Below are 17998 nucleotides of genomic sequence, written 5' to 3' on the forward strand. Positions count from 1 at the left end.
CCTTTTGTCCTCTTGGATAGCCAAGAAAAATACAACGGATGGCACGAGCACCAAACTTGTCATGATGTAAATGACCACAAGAAGCATAACAAAGACAACCAAAAACTTTAATATTATCATATGTTGGTGCGGTGTTCAATAGCCTTTGAAAAGGGGTGGTACCGTCTAATAAAGCGGTGAGTAATTTGTTAATTAAATAAGTGGCTGTGAGAATACAATCACCTCAAAAATGAAGAGGAAGGGAAGCTTGAAAACGCAAAGCACGAACCACGGTAAGAAGATGGCCATGTTTGTGTTCAACGACGCCATTTTGTTGGGGGGGTGGCAACCATGCTATGATGGTGGACAACACCATTAGCGGCCAAAACAAATTGCATGGGTCATGAAAAAAAATTCGGAACCATTATCGGTGCGTAAAATTTTAATAGAACGAGTGTATTGAGTAGCAACATACGCCCATAAAAAACAAAGAATGTTATATGTCTCACTTTTAAATTTCATAAGAAATGTCCAGGTACAATGAGAAAAATCGTCAATAATTGTGAGAAAATAACGAACACTAGATAAGGTTGGAGAATAAGTCCCCAAATATCGCAATGAATTAATTCAAAAGGTTCAATGCTAGTAATAGAACTACGAGGAAAAGACAACCGATGATGTTTAGCACGTGAGCAAATCTCACAAAGCGGGGCGGGGGTATGGGACGAGAAAGACAACGTATCCCGTAATGCCGCGATAGTGGTAGAGGATGGGTGGCCAAGCCGTTTGTGCCATAACTCACAAGTGGGGACGACGATGCAAAAGATTGTGGATGGGATGTTGTTTGTAGATAGTAAAGACCACCACTAGCATGGCCCCGTCCAATCTCCGTCCCCGTCGAGCGGTCCTAGAGGATACAATAAGAAGAATAAAATGTTACAGTCACATTTAGTTCACGGGTAAGTTGTTGAACCAAAAGTAAATTATGCTTAAAAGATGGGGCACATAACACATTAGCGAGGGTAAGACAAGGATAAAGAAGGACAGAACTCGCCATGGTAATGGGAACCGTGCGACCATTTGGGACGCTAATGGATGTAGAAGGTGGGGCATGAACATGGGTAAGCAAATGAGGGAGATAAGTGACATGATCGGTCGCTCTCGTGTCAAGGATCTAAATAGAGGAATCGAGTGCTGCAAAGGAAAGGCAGAGAGAAATACTTGTGAGGTTAGTTGTTGTTTGTACAGTTACCTCATTGATCAAGCGAAGAAGTTGCTGATATTATTCGACAGTGAATGAGTTCACCGCAGGAGTGGCCGAAGACGTGGTGGATATAGGCGCGGCCACAATGTCCCGACGTGGTTGAGAACGTTGAGCAGCTCAATAATGAGGAGGATATCCATTGAGTTGATAATACGCATCCCGAGTGTAACCAACAATATACTTTAGAACGTTGACACTGCTCGGCAGACCGTGGTTTGGTGATTGCATTAATAGATCTAGCAGAAGTATCACATAAGGTAGGCATGGTGAGTAAAACAGATCCTTCAACCATGGCATTGGATGATTGAAGAAGACGTTGTGATTCATCTTAAAGGATGAGGGAATAGGCATGACCTAAAGAGGGAAGAGGATCCTGGCGCAGAATCTAACTTCGTATTGATGCATAGACATCATTCAAACCCATTAAGAATTGCATCGGTTGGCGATTTTGGTAATGAGTGGAAAAAAGTGTTATAAGCGCCACAAGTACAAGAGGGTATGGGTACCAAGGTACCTAGTTCATCCCAATAAGCATTCAAGGTATTAAAATATTTGGCGACTGAATTGTTGTTTTGTTCCAAAGTGGCCATGGCACGCTCAAGTGCAAAAATGCGTGGGCCGTTTGAAGGAGAGAAATGGTCATAAAGGTCCTTCCAAACAGCAGCAACATAATCAGCATAGAGAACAGAAGCGGTGAGATCACGATGGATGGAGTTGAGGAGCCAAGATAGGACCATGTTGTTAACACGGTTCCAAGCTTCGTAACTCAAATCAATGGTGGCCGGTCTGGAAATGGTGCCATCGACAAATCCCATTTTGTTCTTGGCAGAGAGAGCCATGATCATGGTGCGACGCCAAGTGGTGTAATTGTCACCGATAAGGGGATGGCTAGCAAGATTCGTCTCTGGATTATCCGAGGGATGTAGGCAAAAAAGGGTTGGCAAGGTTGTCGGTAGAGACGACAGAGCTTGAAGAATCGGACGTAAGAATAGAAGAGCTAGAACTCATGTTGAACAAATTAATGGAGATGAGAAAAAAAATGCAGATTTAAAATTTATGCTCTGATACCATGTGAAGAAGTGTAATCGGAAAATTATTATTAAACTTCGGAATGGGTATATATATACAAGAGCTATAGAGATTTTCTTCTAATTGATGGAGAGATTTTCCCCAGTGATACATCTAATCAATCTACTAAGGCTAATTGATATCCTAATTGATGGAGAGATTTTCTCCACTAATCGATCTATTCCTATAATAAAAGATATACAAAGATGTGAAACAATCAATAATCTAGGTCTCCAGCTCGACGCGGCGCTGGAGATAGAGCCCGTCGAGCTTGACGGCCATGCTGGACGGATAGAAAGGGGGCTCGCAGGGGTTGGGTGGGTGAGCCTGGTGACGTTTACTCTGCTCTTTATTCGACGACCGTCAAGCAATTAGGGAGAGAGATTAATTTTCGTGAAAAGCCCACGTTACATTAGCTCCGATCCGGCCCAATTCAAGCCCATTATAGGAACCCATCACCACCAAGTCAAGCCATCATGAACGGCGAGAGATGAGGGGACGTGGCTCGATCGCACCGGTCGAGAGTCCCGGTCCGAGGTTTGGTGGTAAAATAATGAATCTCCGCAGTGCAATTTTGCAATGGAAAGCCTGGCCGACAACCAGGCGAAGGGGATTGATGAGTTTCTATGTCCCCCAGGGTTCGGTTCGGGGGCCCACCCGTGTCCTGTCCACATCATCACACTGATCATACGTGTTCACTGCCTTGTCGGACCCACGAGATTGATTGTCATCAGCTCGCTGGCACAGAATTTGACGAGGGTTTCTTTCGGTGGGCCCCAGCCCCAGAGGGAAACGTTTTTTATTTTTATTTTTATTTTTTTTTTATATTTCCCCCCCTGAAATTGGAAATGATCCCTGTTACGAAAATGAAAAGGTTGTTACTAAGTTAAAACGACGTGGACGGTAATCGTATTATGTGCACGACCAAATGCAACGGGTGCCCGTGCTTGTCATGCTTCGGATTTGCGGTGAAATTCACAACTTAGGCATTACATGTTGTGATTCACCGGTGTGTTCGATTATCTCGTAGCAAACCAAAGTAGATTATGCGTCTTTGTTAAAAGGTCAAATTTAAAAGCTTAAATCGTTAAGTGAAGATATCGATGTGAGATATTTTAACACCCGCTCTCACCTGCGAATCGGATGAGGAGTTACACTTGAAATTTTTACTAATGGGATGGACATGCAGGCGAAAGAAACGACACCCGATTCTAATATCATTTTTTAAAGTCTCATCTAATCACATAGAGGATTACCTTGATATTGTGAGTATTAACTCATTATAACATGTTGGTCATGCAAAACAATGGATAAAAATCTCTTTTATTTTCTTTTTTGCACATATATGACACTTTTTTTTTTTTTTGAGGTGTTGTTGGAACCAGTTATAATGTAAGGCCGGATGTGTGTTCCAATAATGCTCCACTACGTCTCTCTATCGTCCTTTCGTTCGTATGATACATACTCATTCTTTGCTTGTTTTCGACAACTTTAAAGGATCAAATTGCATAATTGAACAACCTTACACATATCAAAAACCAATATAAATTAATTTAATTTACAAAATTACAAATAGAAAATCATAAATCTTATTGTTCGGTAGCCAATTCAACCATTTTGCCAATGCAGTTCTTCCGATCAATTTCGACCGAAAATCGCCGACGTTGATGCCAGTCATTCCTCTAAATAGTCCACGTCGGCGCACGGCAGTACCACATAAGACAATCGACGTTGATCGAACCGCCATGTCAGCAATTTTTCGGCCAATTACGTCCGCAATTTTCGATCAAAATTATTTGGAAGAACTATATTAACAAATCGTCAAAAGATTCAAGGCTAAACTGGTAATATCGAAAGGTTCAAGACTAACTTGGCTGCCGTATAATAAGATTTATAACTACTTATTTTTTTGGGGGAGGGCGGGTGATTTTCCCCCGAATACGACTCGGGGACTGAAATTCTAGTACTAATGAATTCCCAAAATCACTTGGCGGATCAAACTTTGCACATTAACATCAGTATCCGGGACATGACTCGTGTGGGTCGGACTTTAATTAGAAACGCATGAGTCGGTCCAATATCTTTTATAGGGGTGGACCCTCGAATGTCGTAGTGGTCCGAACAATGATAACAGTCGTTCGGATCAGTGAATTACAAATTAGAGAAATACCCACGGATTTTAATGCCGGAAATCAAGATATATATGTTTTTTTGTCCACAAGTCCTTTTTCTGATTTTTCCTTGTGCCTCTTCGATTTCTCCTTGCGTGAACATGTCTTGGGTTTCATGGGGACCACTCGCAATCCCCTTATTAAACTCTGTGTTCCCTTGTATTTTTTTTCAATCTTGTGCATGGTGCGTGGGGCCAAACCCTAGCTACCGGCTGAGAATGATGTCGTGTGTATAGGGCCAGTCTTTGTATTTTTCTTTCCCGAGGTGGATATGTGTTCTTCACAAATTTTGGAAATTATCTGTTTAAGTTGATTAATTAGGAGAGCTCCGACCCCTTAATTATCGCCCGTCAAATCTTACAGCTATTCCGTTGTTGCCTTGTCTAGTCTTTGAAACTACCACTTTGCGTTCTATGACAAAACTACGTCGACGGACAAACCCTAACTCTATCCGATCAACATTGAAGCTAGAAATCACTTCGATGTCGCGGACGACGGCCTCGGTGAGTTCATTCAGAAATGGAGAGAGAGAGAGATCAACGATAAAAGGGTGGCCCGACCGAGGTTGCAGCGGTTACAACTTACTAAAGAATTAGCTCGTTTCGGATGCAAATTGGTGTCTATGTCTACATGGAAAACTTACGTGCATAACTCGTCATTCTAAATAGTGGCAAAGGAGGCAGAGCGGAAATTGAAGTGACGAGCGAAATGTGAAAAGGGTTCTTGGTACTTTCTCCATTTAACACGTTCAAGGGAGACAAGTCAGAAGTAGGGTTCAATCACGATCATTTGGGGCTGATTTTAGTTTTTTTTTTTTTTACCTAACTCTGATGCGTGGATGTGCTTTCACCACGCGTACAATTGGATGAATCGATGGGAATAATTAGCCGATAAAAGATAGCGACAAACAATTTGTGCTAAAATTTTCGTGAATAATAAAAATATTTTTTATTAATTTATTTTTAATTTATAATATAAGTGATCATTTTAAAAAAATATTTTTAAAATTAATATTTCATCCGTAACAAATGTATTCGAAATTTCTTTAAAAGAAAAGAACTAGTGTGACTGTTTCATTTCTAAAAAAAAAAAAAAATCATTTCGAAATGAGCAGATAATTCGTCGCGGATCCTTGCACCTGCACGTGTGTTCTAGCTAACTCGACTTTTTTTTGTCCTTTTGATTGAATTAGGTAGGCCGAAGAATATACATGTGTGGATGTAATCATTCCATTAAGCCCATAGTGATAATACCGTGTGGACTACAGTAGTTTATGAATGCAATTAAGTCCTAAATTTTATTAAAAAATGTAATTAAGTCTTAAAATTTTCAAAAAATGTAATTAAGTACTAAAATTTATCGAATCGGTGAAATCAAAATCTTTCCATTGATTGCATGTTTTGAAATTGCGCTTTCGTGACAAATAGTAGTACTTTCGATGTACTGCTGTCAAATATCTTTGACTAGTCTTCCAATACCCGACTCTTTGATCCTTGCAAGGCTCAGTAGTCAAGTCAAAGCGCCAGATTTGCCGACTTGAACGTTCCCAGCAACATGTGCATGTGCATCATCAAACCCTAAAGTCACGTCGCTATTCAAGCATGCAGAGTTCCAGTGCATCAAATAGCTTCGAAACAGATTGCACATTCACAGACCTAATCGGAGACATTCAGATCAGATGCATCGCTACCTTCTTGAGCTGTTTCTGTGGCCCGAGCCGATGCCGAACCCCGATGATATTAAACTCACCGATCGCGCCCCCACAAGATGAAGCACATGACCTCGAAGAAAAATCGACCCGAGAAATCGCGTGCGCCACACAGGCTTAAGTGGGAGATCGCGTGCATAATTGCTGGTTTTGATTTCGTGTCATCGATGTTGCTTTCACGACATTCATTGGGTGCTTGCTCATCCTTTCATACAGCTAGCTAGCGAAAACATCCGCACCAAGAAGTGGTTGCACGCCTTAAAGTTCGACTTAGCCATTTACATGAGCTTCTCTGGCCACAGCAAGGGCAGGTGTGGGCCTCGATGCCGTCATTGTGTTCCACGAGAAACCAATAACAAAAATTAAAAAATAGTCCAAGTCAGCACCGATTGCGCCACTAAGGACGGTCAGCGTTGATTGAACCTTCAATAAAGGATTTCTAGTCAAAATTAGTCGGAAGGACTACATTGACCACTTATTAAAAATTTAGGACTCAATTGGCAAATGGTCGGAAGGTTTATAGCTATATTGACACAATTAAAATGTTTTAAAACAGCATTGACCGCCGTAGAACAGGAGTTATGCAGGCAAGTTAACTACAAATGCACATTTACCCCGATATAACACCGATACTCGCTCCGATAATTATCGTGTTATTCTTTACACTGGCGATCGATCCACCTAATAATACTTCTTTTAGGAATAAAAGAACCCTGTGAAAGAAAATCAATTCAAAGGACAGGTAATCAATGGCCCAACTTTCCGATGCACACGGGCGTCTGGATGAGATGGAGCCCAAGAACCATCAATGGAACCGTGGGGGGTCGTTGCTGGGAATGGTGCTGGGATGGAGACGGCTCAGACCAGCGGGACAGGGGAGTGAACCCCGTATGGACAACCTTTGCTTTTGTCTTTGATTCTCCGCCATGGGAATTTGCCCACCGTTCATCGGCTATCCATCTTTTTCTTTCTCTTCTCCCTTGACTTGGTTTCTCCCCATTGCGGATTCAAGGAATACCTAATATTTAGCTAAAATCGATTTCTCGTTTTCATCAGGCTCGACACTCACATGCTTTCCAAGAGAAAAACTTCCATCTTTTTGTGAATCTAATGATGTTGTGTAAGCATATCTAGCGGATGCATCACTGTTGGCAGAAGTAATGATCGGGAAGAATGGAATCGGACTTTCGGACGTCAATTAACTGTCTTTAAGGAATTATTTGCCTCGCAATGTTGCTAATGGTTACTAGCGAAAATCCTCGAGGACACAACACAGTCTCAAACGAGACTACAGGATATCAATTCTGGTACTTCTTCGAGAACTCTCAAAAGGGAACGATTGAAAGCAGTGGCTGTATTTTTTAGAGAAAGGAAAGTCGAGAGCAAAAAAGGAAAAAAAATAGTATTGGAAGGGAAACGATGAATTTATAACAGTACTTTTTGAATGGATACAATACAACCTTTCCTCGGAAAACGTTGCATGTGCAATAGCACTGTTTCAAAAGATAATGCACTTCTTATTTGCGTTACAAATAAACTATCAACAGATATTTCAATTTAGGTCAAGGTATGTAACCGACAAAAGTTGGTTGCACCGAGCATCTAGTGACCAGTTCATTACAAGAACCGCATTTTCTTGAGGTATATCAAGCCAAGAGACTAGATTTGGGCATAAGTACAAATAAGACTATGCTTAGGCCATGCCCTACCGGCTCAAGTGTCTATAAATTAGAGAGGCATGTGATATGCCAAGGCCTATCCTATAATTTAGTTTGGGTTTCCATACCCTAAATTACGAATTAATTTTCTAATTCAGGACGTTAAGTTTGCATGTAGTTGACGTCCATAAATTACACCTTACCAATCACAAGTATGGTCGAAGGAAATTATCCCCGACAAGGGATGCCGGAAAATAGAATCCATAAGTCAAATAGAGAACATGCCCTTAAGAAGTCTTGTATTAGGTAATCGGGTTAACATATATTCAGTGAGTTGGTCATGTGACTTTTTATGAGCGAGTCTCGATAATAGAAGTTGCTTATGTTAGATTAAATTGAGATTGCCTTGCTTGTAACCCTAGTATAAATAGGGCTTCAAAGCTCTTTGTCATTACATTGTGATCTTCTACCTTTTTATTATTTCGTAGTTTTAGCTATACACACACATAATGTAATATCTATCACAAGTTGCAAATGTGATTGAGAAGAAAGTTTTTTAAGCTCTTACGCTTCTATTTAGGAGAACTTACACAAATGGTCCATAAATTTTGGCTCAATATGCAATATGATTCCCGAACTTTTAATTTGATCAATATAGTGCCCGAACTTTAGCCACTATGCAAGGTGGTCCCTAAACTTTCAATTTGTTCAATGTAGCCCCCAAACTTTTGAAACATATTAAATTTAGTCCCCGATCTATAAGAAAATATTCAATAGTGTCCCTGAAGTTGAATTAATGGAAGGACTACATTGAACATCTTCCTATGGTTCAAGAACTAAGTTGAACATGTCTTAAAAGTTCATGGACCATATTGATCATGAAAATTCAGGAGCTGCGTTACATATTGAGCTAAAATTCAAAGATCAAATTGATCAAATTAAAAATTCAAAGATTGCATTGCACATTTGGTCAAAGTTTAAGGACCATTTGTGTCATTATCCCTTTCACTTATTTATAGAAGATGAAAATGTAGCTCACATGGAGGTATCTTATTAGTAGTCCTTGATATCTACAAATTCTCAAGAAGCAGTGAGTTATAAGTTTCTAATAATCCATATTCTTGACGAAATGCAATAATTAGATTCCTTATTATCGAGGTAATTCATAATTCTCAACAATTTCTTCAATTACACCTCATAAATTAATCATTAGCACAATGAAAAATGTGCTCATACTATTAGGGATTGGAGGGTAAGTTTTGAAATTGCACCAAACCTAACCAAAAGCACTCCAGCTAATTTAACCCCACCTGCCCAAATAATAATGGTATTCACAATAATCAATTTCCAATTAACACCACTTATATTAAACTTGAAGGAAAGTCCTTTTTTTTGTTTTTTACCAAATATCAAATGAATCATAAGTGCCCCACCCGCTCATGCACCACCCGGGTACCGAACACCCATGTGGACCCGATTCACATGGGTGATCATCTTTGATTCCTTCTTCCCTCCTTTATGATTAGTTTCTTTTTTTTTTTTTTTTTTTTTTTTTGGTGATGGAAACAAGAGGGAAACAGGGAAATGAATGGACGGTCCTGATCTGACCTACCGCACGCGCCAAGGAAGGATCTGGGCCGTCGGATGGAGTCCGCAAAAGTAATCCATATGGGCGGCTGAAGATTGTCCCACCCTTGTCCCCTATATGACAGCACTTGCCCCGATGTTGCTCCCACTGCTACCGACACCCCCTCCCTTTCCTTTGTCCCTAATTCATGCATTCCATTCCATGGCTAGAGAGAGAGAGAGAGAGAGAGAGAGAGAGAGGATAATAGAACACTTAGGAATTGTTAAGAAACAAAGAAAGATATTCATCTCTCTGTCTTTCTCTGCTCTCCCTCTCTGACCCCTTGTTTGTCATCTTCTCTCCTATAAAAGACACAAACTTGCCAACATCCACCTCCCCTCTCAACTCGACATCTTTCTGCCTTCAAAAAAAGACTCATCTTTTCTGGTGTTGCAAGAGACTTCAGCCAAGGGATTCCCAGAAAACCAAAGAGGAAGACAAAAAGAATTCTGGGATTTGTTGTGTGAACTCAGAACTGTGAAGGCGATCCAATTTGGGGGAAGACATTTCGAGGAAAGCTTTGATCTTGAAGGGGGTTGAGGTCGTAAGACAGAGCGTAAGATGGGAAGTGGTGGTGGTGGTTATGAGAAGGATCTGAACTTGGAGGCCACTGAGCTCAGATTGGGCTTGCCAGGCACAACTTCATCGACAGCAGCAACAGATCAAGAGCCCGAGGCGAGGCACGCGAGGAACAACAAGAGGTCTTTGGTCGACAGGTGCGAGGAGGAGGCCTCGAAGGATGCTTCTCGGGCTCTTCAAAAGGACCATGACTCTGCTCCTTCTTCGAAGTACGAGTTTTTCTCACCCTTTTGTCCGTGATTCATGTTACTACCGCTTTTTGTTTTGAGTGTGAGCTAATTTTCTTGAGTCTTTATGCACGTGAATGTTTGCAGAGCACAAATAGTTGGGTGGCCACCAATCAGATCTTACAGGAAGAACAGCCTCCAGGCGACGAAGACAGAGACTGAAACATCATTAACTGGGATTTATGTGAAGGTGAGCATGGATGGAGCACCATACCTCAGGAAGATTGACCTCAATGTCTACAAGGGTTACTCAGATCTCCTCAAGGCCTTGGAGAACATGTTCAAGTTTACCATTGGTAAATTCTTTTTGAACCCTTCCTCTATTTTCATTGGATGTGGGTCGCTTGTTATGTTGAGATCATTGATGCTACAGAATCATGAAATGTTAATGTTGCGTTCTTGTGATCTTGCGTTTCAGGGGACTATTCAGAGAGAGAAGGCTACAAAGGGTCAGAGTTTGCACCCACTTATGAGGACAAGGATGGTGACTGGATGCTTGTGGGAGATGTTCCATGGGAGATGTTCATGACATCTTGCAAGAGGCTGAGAATCATGAGAGGATCTGAGGCTAGAGGACTGGGATGTGCTGTATGAGGTTAAGCCCATAAAAGCCAGAGCTAGAGATTTTCAGCTTGGGTTGTTCATGCAGGGTTTTGTGATCTTTAGACATTGGTGATCTCCCTGTGGGTGGAAACTTGGAGTGATGGGTCTTCAAGAGATATAAGATTTAACCAAGAAAAGAGAAAGAGAGAGAGAGAAGCATAGTGAGTTAGCTGTTCATTTCTGTGAAATTTGAAGCAGTATTGTATGGTGGCTTGAGCATATGTTATGCCAAATATACCATTTTCTAGCTATCCATGTCGGAGATGAGAAAAAAAAAAGTGCATACAGAGATATTTTTTGCTTGATTTGTCTGTATAGAGAGGAAGTTCTCAGATTTTGTGAGTTCATGTACTTTTCAGTACGGTTCAGAGTAGAAGCATAAATTTTGTTTTGGCGTTTCTCATTTTCCAATTTCAACATGAGATATAGGTGATCTGATTCAATCCATGTCAATTTCCATCGTCTCTATTCTTACACATTGAACTCAAAGCTTCAGCAGCTCCAGATCTAACAGTGATGGGCCTAGATCTGCAGCAGGATTGTGAAAATTTGACCCTTTGGCTTAAAGCTTTCTAATTTACCTGGATCTGAGTTTCAAGAGGGGCTTGAGCAGATCTGCCATGAAACGGATTCATAAGAATCATCTCCCTATGTTATTAGCTTTGCCTTCATCCGAACGAGTTTGCAGATTCTTCTTGCATCTTTACTGTCAATTCCATTTCAAACTCTTCCCCATTAACAGCTGATCTTGATATCAGCAAAAAGTCTGTCTCATTGACAATTTCTTGGTCAAAGATTGCGAATCCATCTGAATGCCTTGTGTTTGCACTTTTACTTTTAGCCAAGAAATGGCACTTTTCGAAGGGATCAAGCGGGGCTGAAACATGATGAACCCTAACCGACGCCATGAATGGATGAATTGACACGCCACGTATCCACGGGAGTTTCCATCTGAATTGTAATTTTGCTTGGACCACACCTTCAGTTGATCAAAAGGGAGGACAGCTGGGATGAAGCAACAGTTGAGATGACCTCATTTGAACATTGACCGCCACTTTTCTTCGTCTGTTTTTCATTCTCCTGGGAAAAAGGAAAAGTGCAAATTTTGTTAAGGGGGCAGACCACCACTTTAAAGCATGATTGCACAAAAATCTTTAGGTAAATTCTTCAAGCAAGACAAACTTCTTATACGAGGTTATTGCTAGGATGAAATGAAAATATTTCGACGAGTCACTCGTTAAGTAATCAAAGTGAAGTAATTGAAAATTAAGTAATCTCTTACTAAATAAAATTGCATAATCTCTTTTTTTTTTCTCTTCAAACGAGACAAACTTCTGATATGAGGTTATTTCCAGGATGAAGATGAAAATATTTCGACGAAAGAGCGCATCTGAAGCATTTGTTAAGTAATAAAATTGAAGTTTTTGATATACTAACTTTCTTTCTTCTTTTCACAATATGTGCAAGGGAAAATTGTCAAACAAGTCCTAAACTTTTGCACTTTTACAAAAAAAAATTTGTCTATCCTATGTCTGATTATCTTGAATCGAACCTCGCACCTATGATACTAGCGTCTCCATCCCCCAATCCCTTTATCAATAAGGCCGCATGCCTCTTGACCACTTTTGCCAATTTAACGTTAAACATTTTTACCTTTTGCCAATTCGGTTCCATTGGCCGAAAATCACTCAAGTGAATGCTAACCATCCTACGTGGCACCGTCGACGCCGACTTTGATAATTTTTAATAATATTTTAATAAGTTTTCAAATATTATTATTTTTAAATTTTTTCCTTTTCTTTGTTTTCCCTCCATCGGCCTCAACCTCCACCGGCCTCGGGTGAGGGATGCCCTCGCCTGGGCTGGCAAAGACCTCTCCCACCAACCCTTGGCAAGGGTCACCCTCACCGGCCGTCGCTCACCCGGGCGAGGGCAACGCTCGCCAAATCTAGCAAGGGCCGGCCCACCCGAGGCTAGCGAAGAGGGAAAAAAGCAAAGGAAAAAGAGAAAAAAGGAATAAATAAAAAAATAATTATAGTAATTGAAAAAAATATCATATCACAATATTATTAAAAATTATTCACATTAGTACAGCCAGTGCCATATAGGACAGCCGACATTCACGTCGGCGATTTCCGGCGAATGGGACCGAATCAACAAAAGATGAAAATATTTAGGATTGAATTGGCAAAAGTGTAAAAGGTTTATGACTTGTTTTTGGCAATTTTTTCAACGTGGAATAAGGGTTTTTGAAAATTAAGTTATTTCTTAACAAGTAAAATTGCGTAACCTGTTTTCTATACTTGATTCCATTCAAATGGAAAGCACATGCACTCGATGCTACTTGTCTGGTGAATGCGCATCCGAGGGAGGCAATGTCTCCAAACCTTTTTCTCACAATACCTTTCGGCATGCCATTCTTGATTTGGCTGCCTCCTCATAACAAAATCATTTGTTCCAAGATTTAGATGTCCTCGGTATCTTTCTCCACCATGCATCAACCCCATACAATGCCGCCTAAAAATCATTACCAAATTAATTAAACAATAAATAAACATGGTTAAGAGACAAAATATTTATCGAGCAGACCAAAGATTTTTAGGGTTTCGCGTACCCTGTTTCATGCATGACTGATAATCATTTTTTTCCTTCCATGGAATTTGATCAGTTGGGTGTGTCCCAAAACATAAAAGAGGGAGTGGAAAACGGATATAATATAAGGCGGAAGTTCATGTAACATGTACTGGAAAGAGACCTCGCCAAAGCATAAAGTAAGATTTAAAAAATTTCTTGGCGTTCCCTGAAAGATTATGGTTTTAAATATGTACGTTCACATTGTGATCGTTGCTTTTGAGAGAAAGGTTCATTGAGTTGGAGTTCCATCCGGGGACCGGGCCTATGTCTCCATTAGGTGACACAATGACGCATGAACTCTGTCTACAGCGCCATCTGCCTAAGGATACTTATAAAAATATAAGCATAGACCGTACATCAAATTTGATTTAAGCTAGACCTGCTAAACAGGTGGGTTGGATCGAGCTTGTGTGGGCTCGAAAATGGTCCGATCCAAATAAATCTATTTAACTCGTTTTGACCCATTTTCTATGATGCAAACTTTAATGACTCATATCCGACCCGACCCGACCCGACCCAACCCCTACCCATATTGCTAAAACACTTTCATATTTAATCAAATCTAGGAAAATTTGTACCCAAACCGAGGTGAGAGTACATAGTGAGTGAGCCCGAGATTGTGTAAAAGTGAGAGAAAATAAAAAGATGGCTATATAGGTGGATTGGGTTTAAGTATGTTGTAAAACCGTCTACGACCTATTTAATACACATATTATGTTTAAACCCATTGATGGCCCATTTATTGAATATAAATAATCCATATAAAAACCCAGCCCTTCATATACAGATTAAAAAATAGATCTATGACCCATTTTGACAAGTCTAATTTATGCGAACCTTATTTTAGGTACGAATGACATGTACTTGTTTCGATTTGGAAGAGTCGATTTTACCCCTTAGAGATCACTACACCTTACAACTATCGAAATTGTGTGTGCATCGCATCTGTATCCGGGCCATGTACGATGCATGCGTCGGTTTCGTTCTTCCATTTAGGGGAGGTATCTAGCAAGATCCGACAGGTTCCGAATCTTTCCCCTAGAGAAGTCAGATCAATGTTGGCCTTTCATCGATGGACCGTCTAGGGTTTTGGCAGCAGATCATGTGACTTAATCCGAACATGTCTAGGAATCAATCAATCAGCGTCAATTAATCATTAATCTTGGTCGAGTCCACTCTTGGTCTTTTAGGATCCTTTAAAGGAGGGGAAACAAGAGTCAGGTAGGCAGAAGCATAAGTCGGATCATGTTAAGTCCATAGTCGGTGAGCATGATTATTGCCATAAGCTTCGTTCGACAGATCAAACCATGTTCCTAAATAATGCGATTGGCGACAGCAACAGAAGTTTTTCTTGTCCTAGATTGAACTACGGTCTGGCTGAACCGGTGGATCTAACAAGAGTAGAAAAAAGAACAGAACTAAAAATTGGGACGACTTTCCTAGCATATCGTCTTGAATTCAGGAAAGAAAAAAGAAGGCGTATCTTGTATTTGGAACTACGATCATTGAGATGTTCTTTTAACCCTATCATGCTTCGTGACATTGTATCAGAACTGCGTTTCAATGCTTGGTTGCCCCGTTAGAATATTCAGTTCGTATTTGGATTCTTGTTCTTCTTATTCCATTCGTTTTCAACTCCACGGTACGTTGTTCTGACAATTTTGACTTGGCTTTTTACATGTGAGAAGACGTGTTAATGTGTCTCACGTCGCTTGAATATGAGATATATTGCCCGCGATATATTTGCATACGTGTCGTCTCTATTTACCGAATTGAGAAAGATTTTTAGGTTGAACTTTCTAATCGATGCTATAAAAACCGAAGGAAGAGGCGCAAGTCATATACATGTGAGAAACTTACAAAGCTGTTTGAGATTTATCATCTCATTACCTTACACATATACCGAGCACAAAGCCCAGAATTTTGATAGCCGGTTTGCGAACTGGTCAAATGGTCCAAAAAGTCCTGCACTTTTTGTCAATTTCAATTCTAAACATTTTAATTGTGCTAATTGAGTCTTAAATCTTTTTCCGTTTTACCAATTAATTCATTCGGACCAATTTTGATTGGAAATCTTTTATGCGGACACCGATCGTCCTACGTGACACGACCGATATTGACATGGATAATTTTTTTAATAATTTTCTTAATTTTTCTTTTGAACTTTCATTTTATTTTTTCGTTTTTCGTTTCTTTTCTTTATTCTTTTTTGTTTCCTTAATGTGGCCAACGAGGATCACCGGCCCTCGCCGACGACTAGGCAAGGGTAACGAAGCCCTCATCGGCGACCCTCCATAGTGGCCGGTGAGGGCTCGACGACCCTCACCAACCACATTAATTTAAAAAAAGAAGAAGAAAGAACAATGACAAGAAATGAAAAAAAAAAAGGAAAAATAAAATTAAAGTTCAAAAGAAAAACTAAGAACATAAAAAAAAAATCACTAAAGATTTGTCCAAGTTAGTGCCGTCCATTTCAAGTAGCATGGCCAGTCTCTACGTTAGAGATTTTTAGTCAAAATTCAATGACACATGAACTCTTTCTGCAATACCATTTGCCCAAGGATACTTATAATAAACATAGATTGAATGTAAAGTTTGATTTAAGTTAGACCTGTCAAAAGGATGGGTTAGGTTGGGCTTATGTTAGGTCAAAAATAGTCCGATCCAAATAGAATTATTTAATCCGTTTCGACCTATTTTCTCAATGACTCGTACCTAACCCAAACCATATTGCTAAAACACTTCCTTATTTAACCCGATATATAAAAATTCATACCAAAACAGAGGTGAGAGTGTAGAGTGAGTGAGCGAGAGATCGAGTAAAGGCAAGAGTAAAAAGAGCGCTATAGAAGTGGGTTTAGTCCAAATAAATTGTAAATTCATTTATGACCTCTTTAACATTCATACTATGTTTAAACCTATTTATGATCCATTTATTGCGTACAACTAATCCATTATCAATTCACCCTATCATATATGGGTTAACAAGTGATTTTATGACTCATTTCGACAGATCTTATTTACACACATTTTATTTTAGGTGTGCATGACATGTACTTGTTTCGATGTGAAAGAATGTATTTTACCTCTTAGGGATCACCACACATTACAAGTATTTTTCCCTCCACCTCGGGCTGTCTTGCAATACCTTCTATAACTTGTGGGTGCATCGAATCTCTACTCGGGCCATGTACAATGCATGCTTTGATTTCCTTCTTCCATTTAAAGGAGATATCTAGCAAGATCTGATTGGTTCCGAATCTTTCCCCTGGAAAAGTGAGATTAATATTGGCCTTTCATCAATGGACCGTCTAGGGTTTTTTTGGTAGCACATCATGTGACTTAATCCGAACATGTTTAAGAATCAATCTGCCTCAATTAATCATGAATCTTGTTCAATTTCATTCTTGGTCTTTTAGGATTCTTTAAAGGGGGGAAACAAGAGTCGGGTAGGCAGAAGAATAAGTCGGATCATGTTAAGTCCATAGTCGGTGAACATGATTATTGCCGTAAGCTTCGTTCGGCAGATCAAACCATACTCCTAAATAATGTGATTGGCGACAACAATAGCAGTATTTTTTGTCTTAGATTGAACCACGGTCTGGCTGAACCGGTCGATCTAACAAGAATAGAAAAAAGAATAGAACAAAAATTGGGACAACGTTCCTAGCACATTGTCTTGAATTCGAAATACATATATCTCAAATGGTATTATTTGAACTAGAATCATTGAGACATTCTTTTAACCCTATCGTGCTTCGTAACATTGTATCAGAACTGTGTTTCAATGCTTGGTTGCCCCGTTAGAATATTGAGTTCGCATGTGGATTCTTGTTCTTTTAATTCCATTCGTTTTCAACTCTCCACAATACGTTCTTTGGACAATTTTTACTTGGCTTTTGACATGTGAGAAGACTTGCTAATGTGTCGGAGAGGCGAGGGGTGTTTAACGCCACCAAAAATCTCAAACCGATTCATCTGTTAAAAATTTACCCTAAACTAATTTTTCGATCAGAAAAAATCCTAAACTGATATATTTGTGACAAATTGACCTCAAGCTACTTTTTTTACCACAAAATATCCTAAACTGGTACATTTGTAATAAATTTATCCCAAACTAATTTGTTGGCTGCAAAAATCCCCAACTTGGTATACCAGTGATAAATTTACCCCAAACTATTTTTTTGACCACCAAAATTCCAAATCGATACACTTGTGACAAGTTTATCATCAATTAGTTTTTGTAAAATTGGGTTACCGCCATGAAAAATACAAAATTGGTACACCTATGAGAAATGGTAAAAACTCCAAACGGGTGCACCCGTCAACAGCCACGTATCATCTAACTCAGCAATTTAACGATAAAATTTAACGAAAACTAATGGATGACAAATTTTTCAAAAGCGAACCAGTTTGGGGTTTTATGTGGTTAAAAAATAATTTTATGGCAAATTTGCCACAAATATACCAGTTTGAATTT

The 17998-nt window shown here is 39.7% G+C and overlaps 1 protein-coding gene across 1 annotated transcript; it reads left to right on the forward strand.

Moving 5' to 3' along the window:
* Window positions 1-6091: 6091 nt before the first annotated feature.
* On the forward strand, window positions 6092-11218 carry LOC115750341 (auxin-induced protein 22D-like). Its single transcript, XM_030687629.2, has 4 exons — window positions 6092-6096; window positions 9875-10263; window positions 10369-10577; window positions 10700-11218. Exons 2-4 carry the CDS (start codon window positions 10037-10039, stop codon window positions 10873-10875), a joined length of 612 nt encoding a protein of 203 aa, XP_030543489.1. The 5' UTR covers window positions 6092-6096; window positions 9875-10036; the 3' UTR covers window positions 10876-11218.
* The last annotated feature ends 6780 nt before the right edge of the window (window positions 11219-17998 follow it).

This window comes from Rhodamnia argentea, chromosome 1 (assembly GCF_020921035.1).
Source record: "Rhodamnia argentea isolate NSW1041297 chromosome 1, ASM2092103v1, whole genome shotgun sequence".
Lineage (NCBI taxonomy): Eukaryota > Viridiplantae > Streptophyta > Magnoliopsida > Myrtales > Myrtaceae > Rhodamnia > Rhodamnia argentea.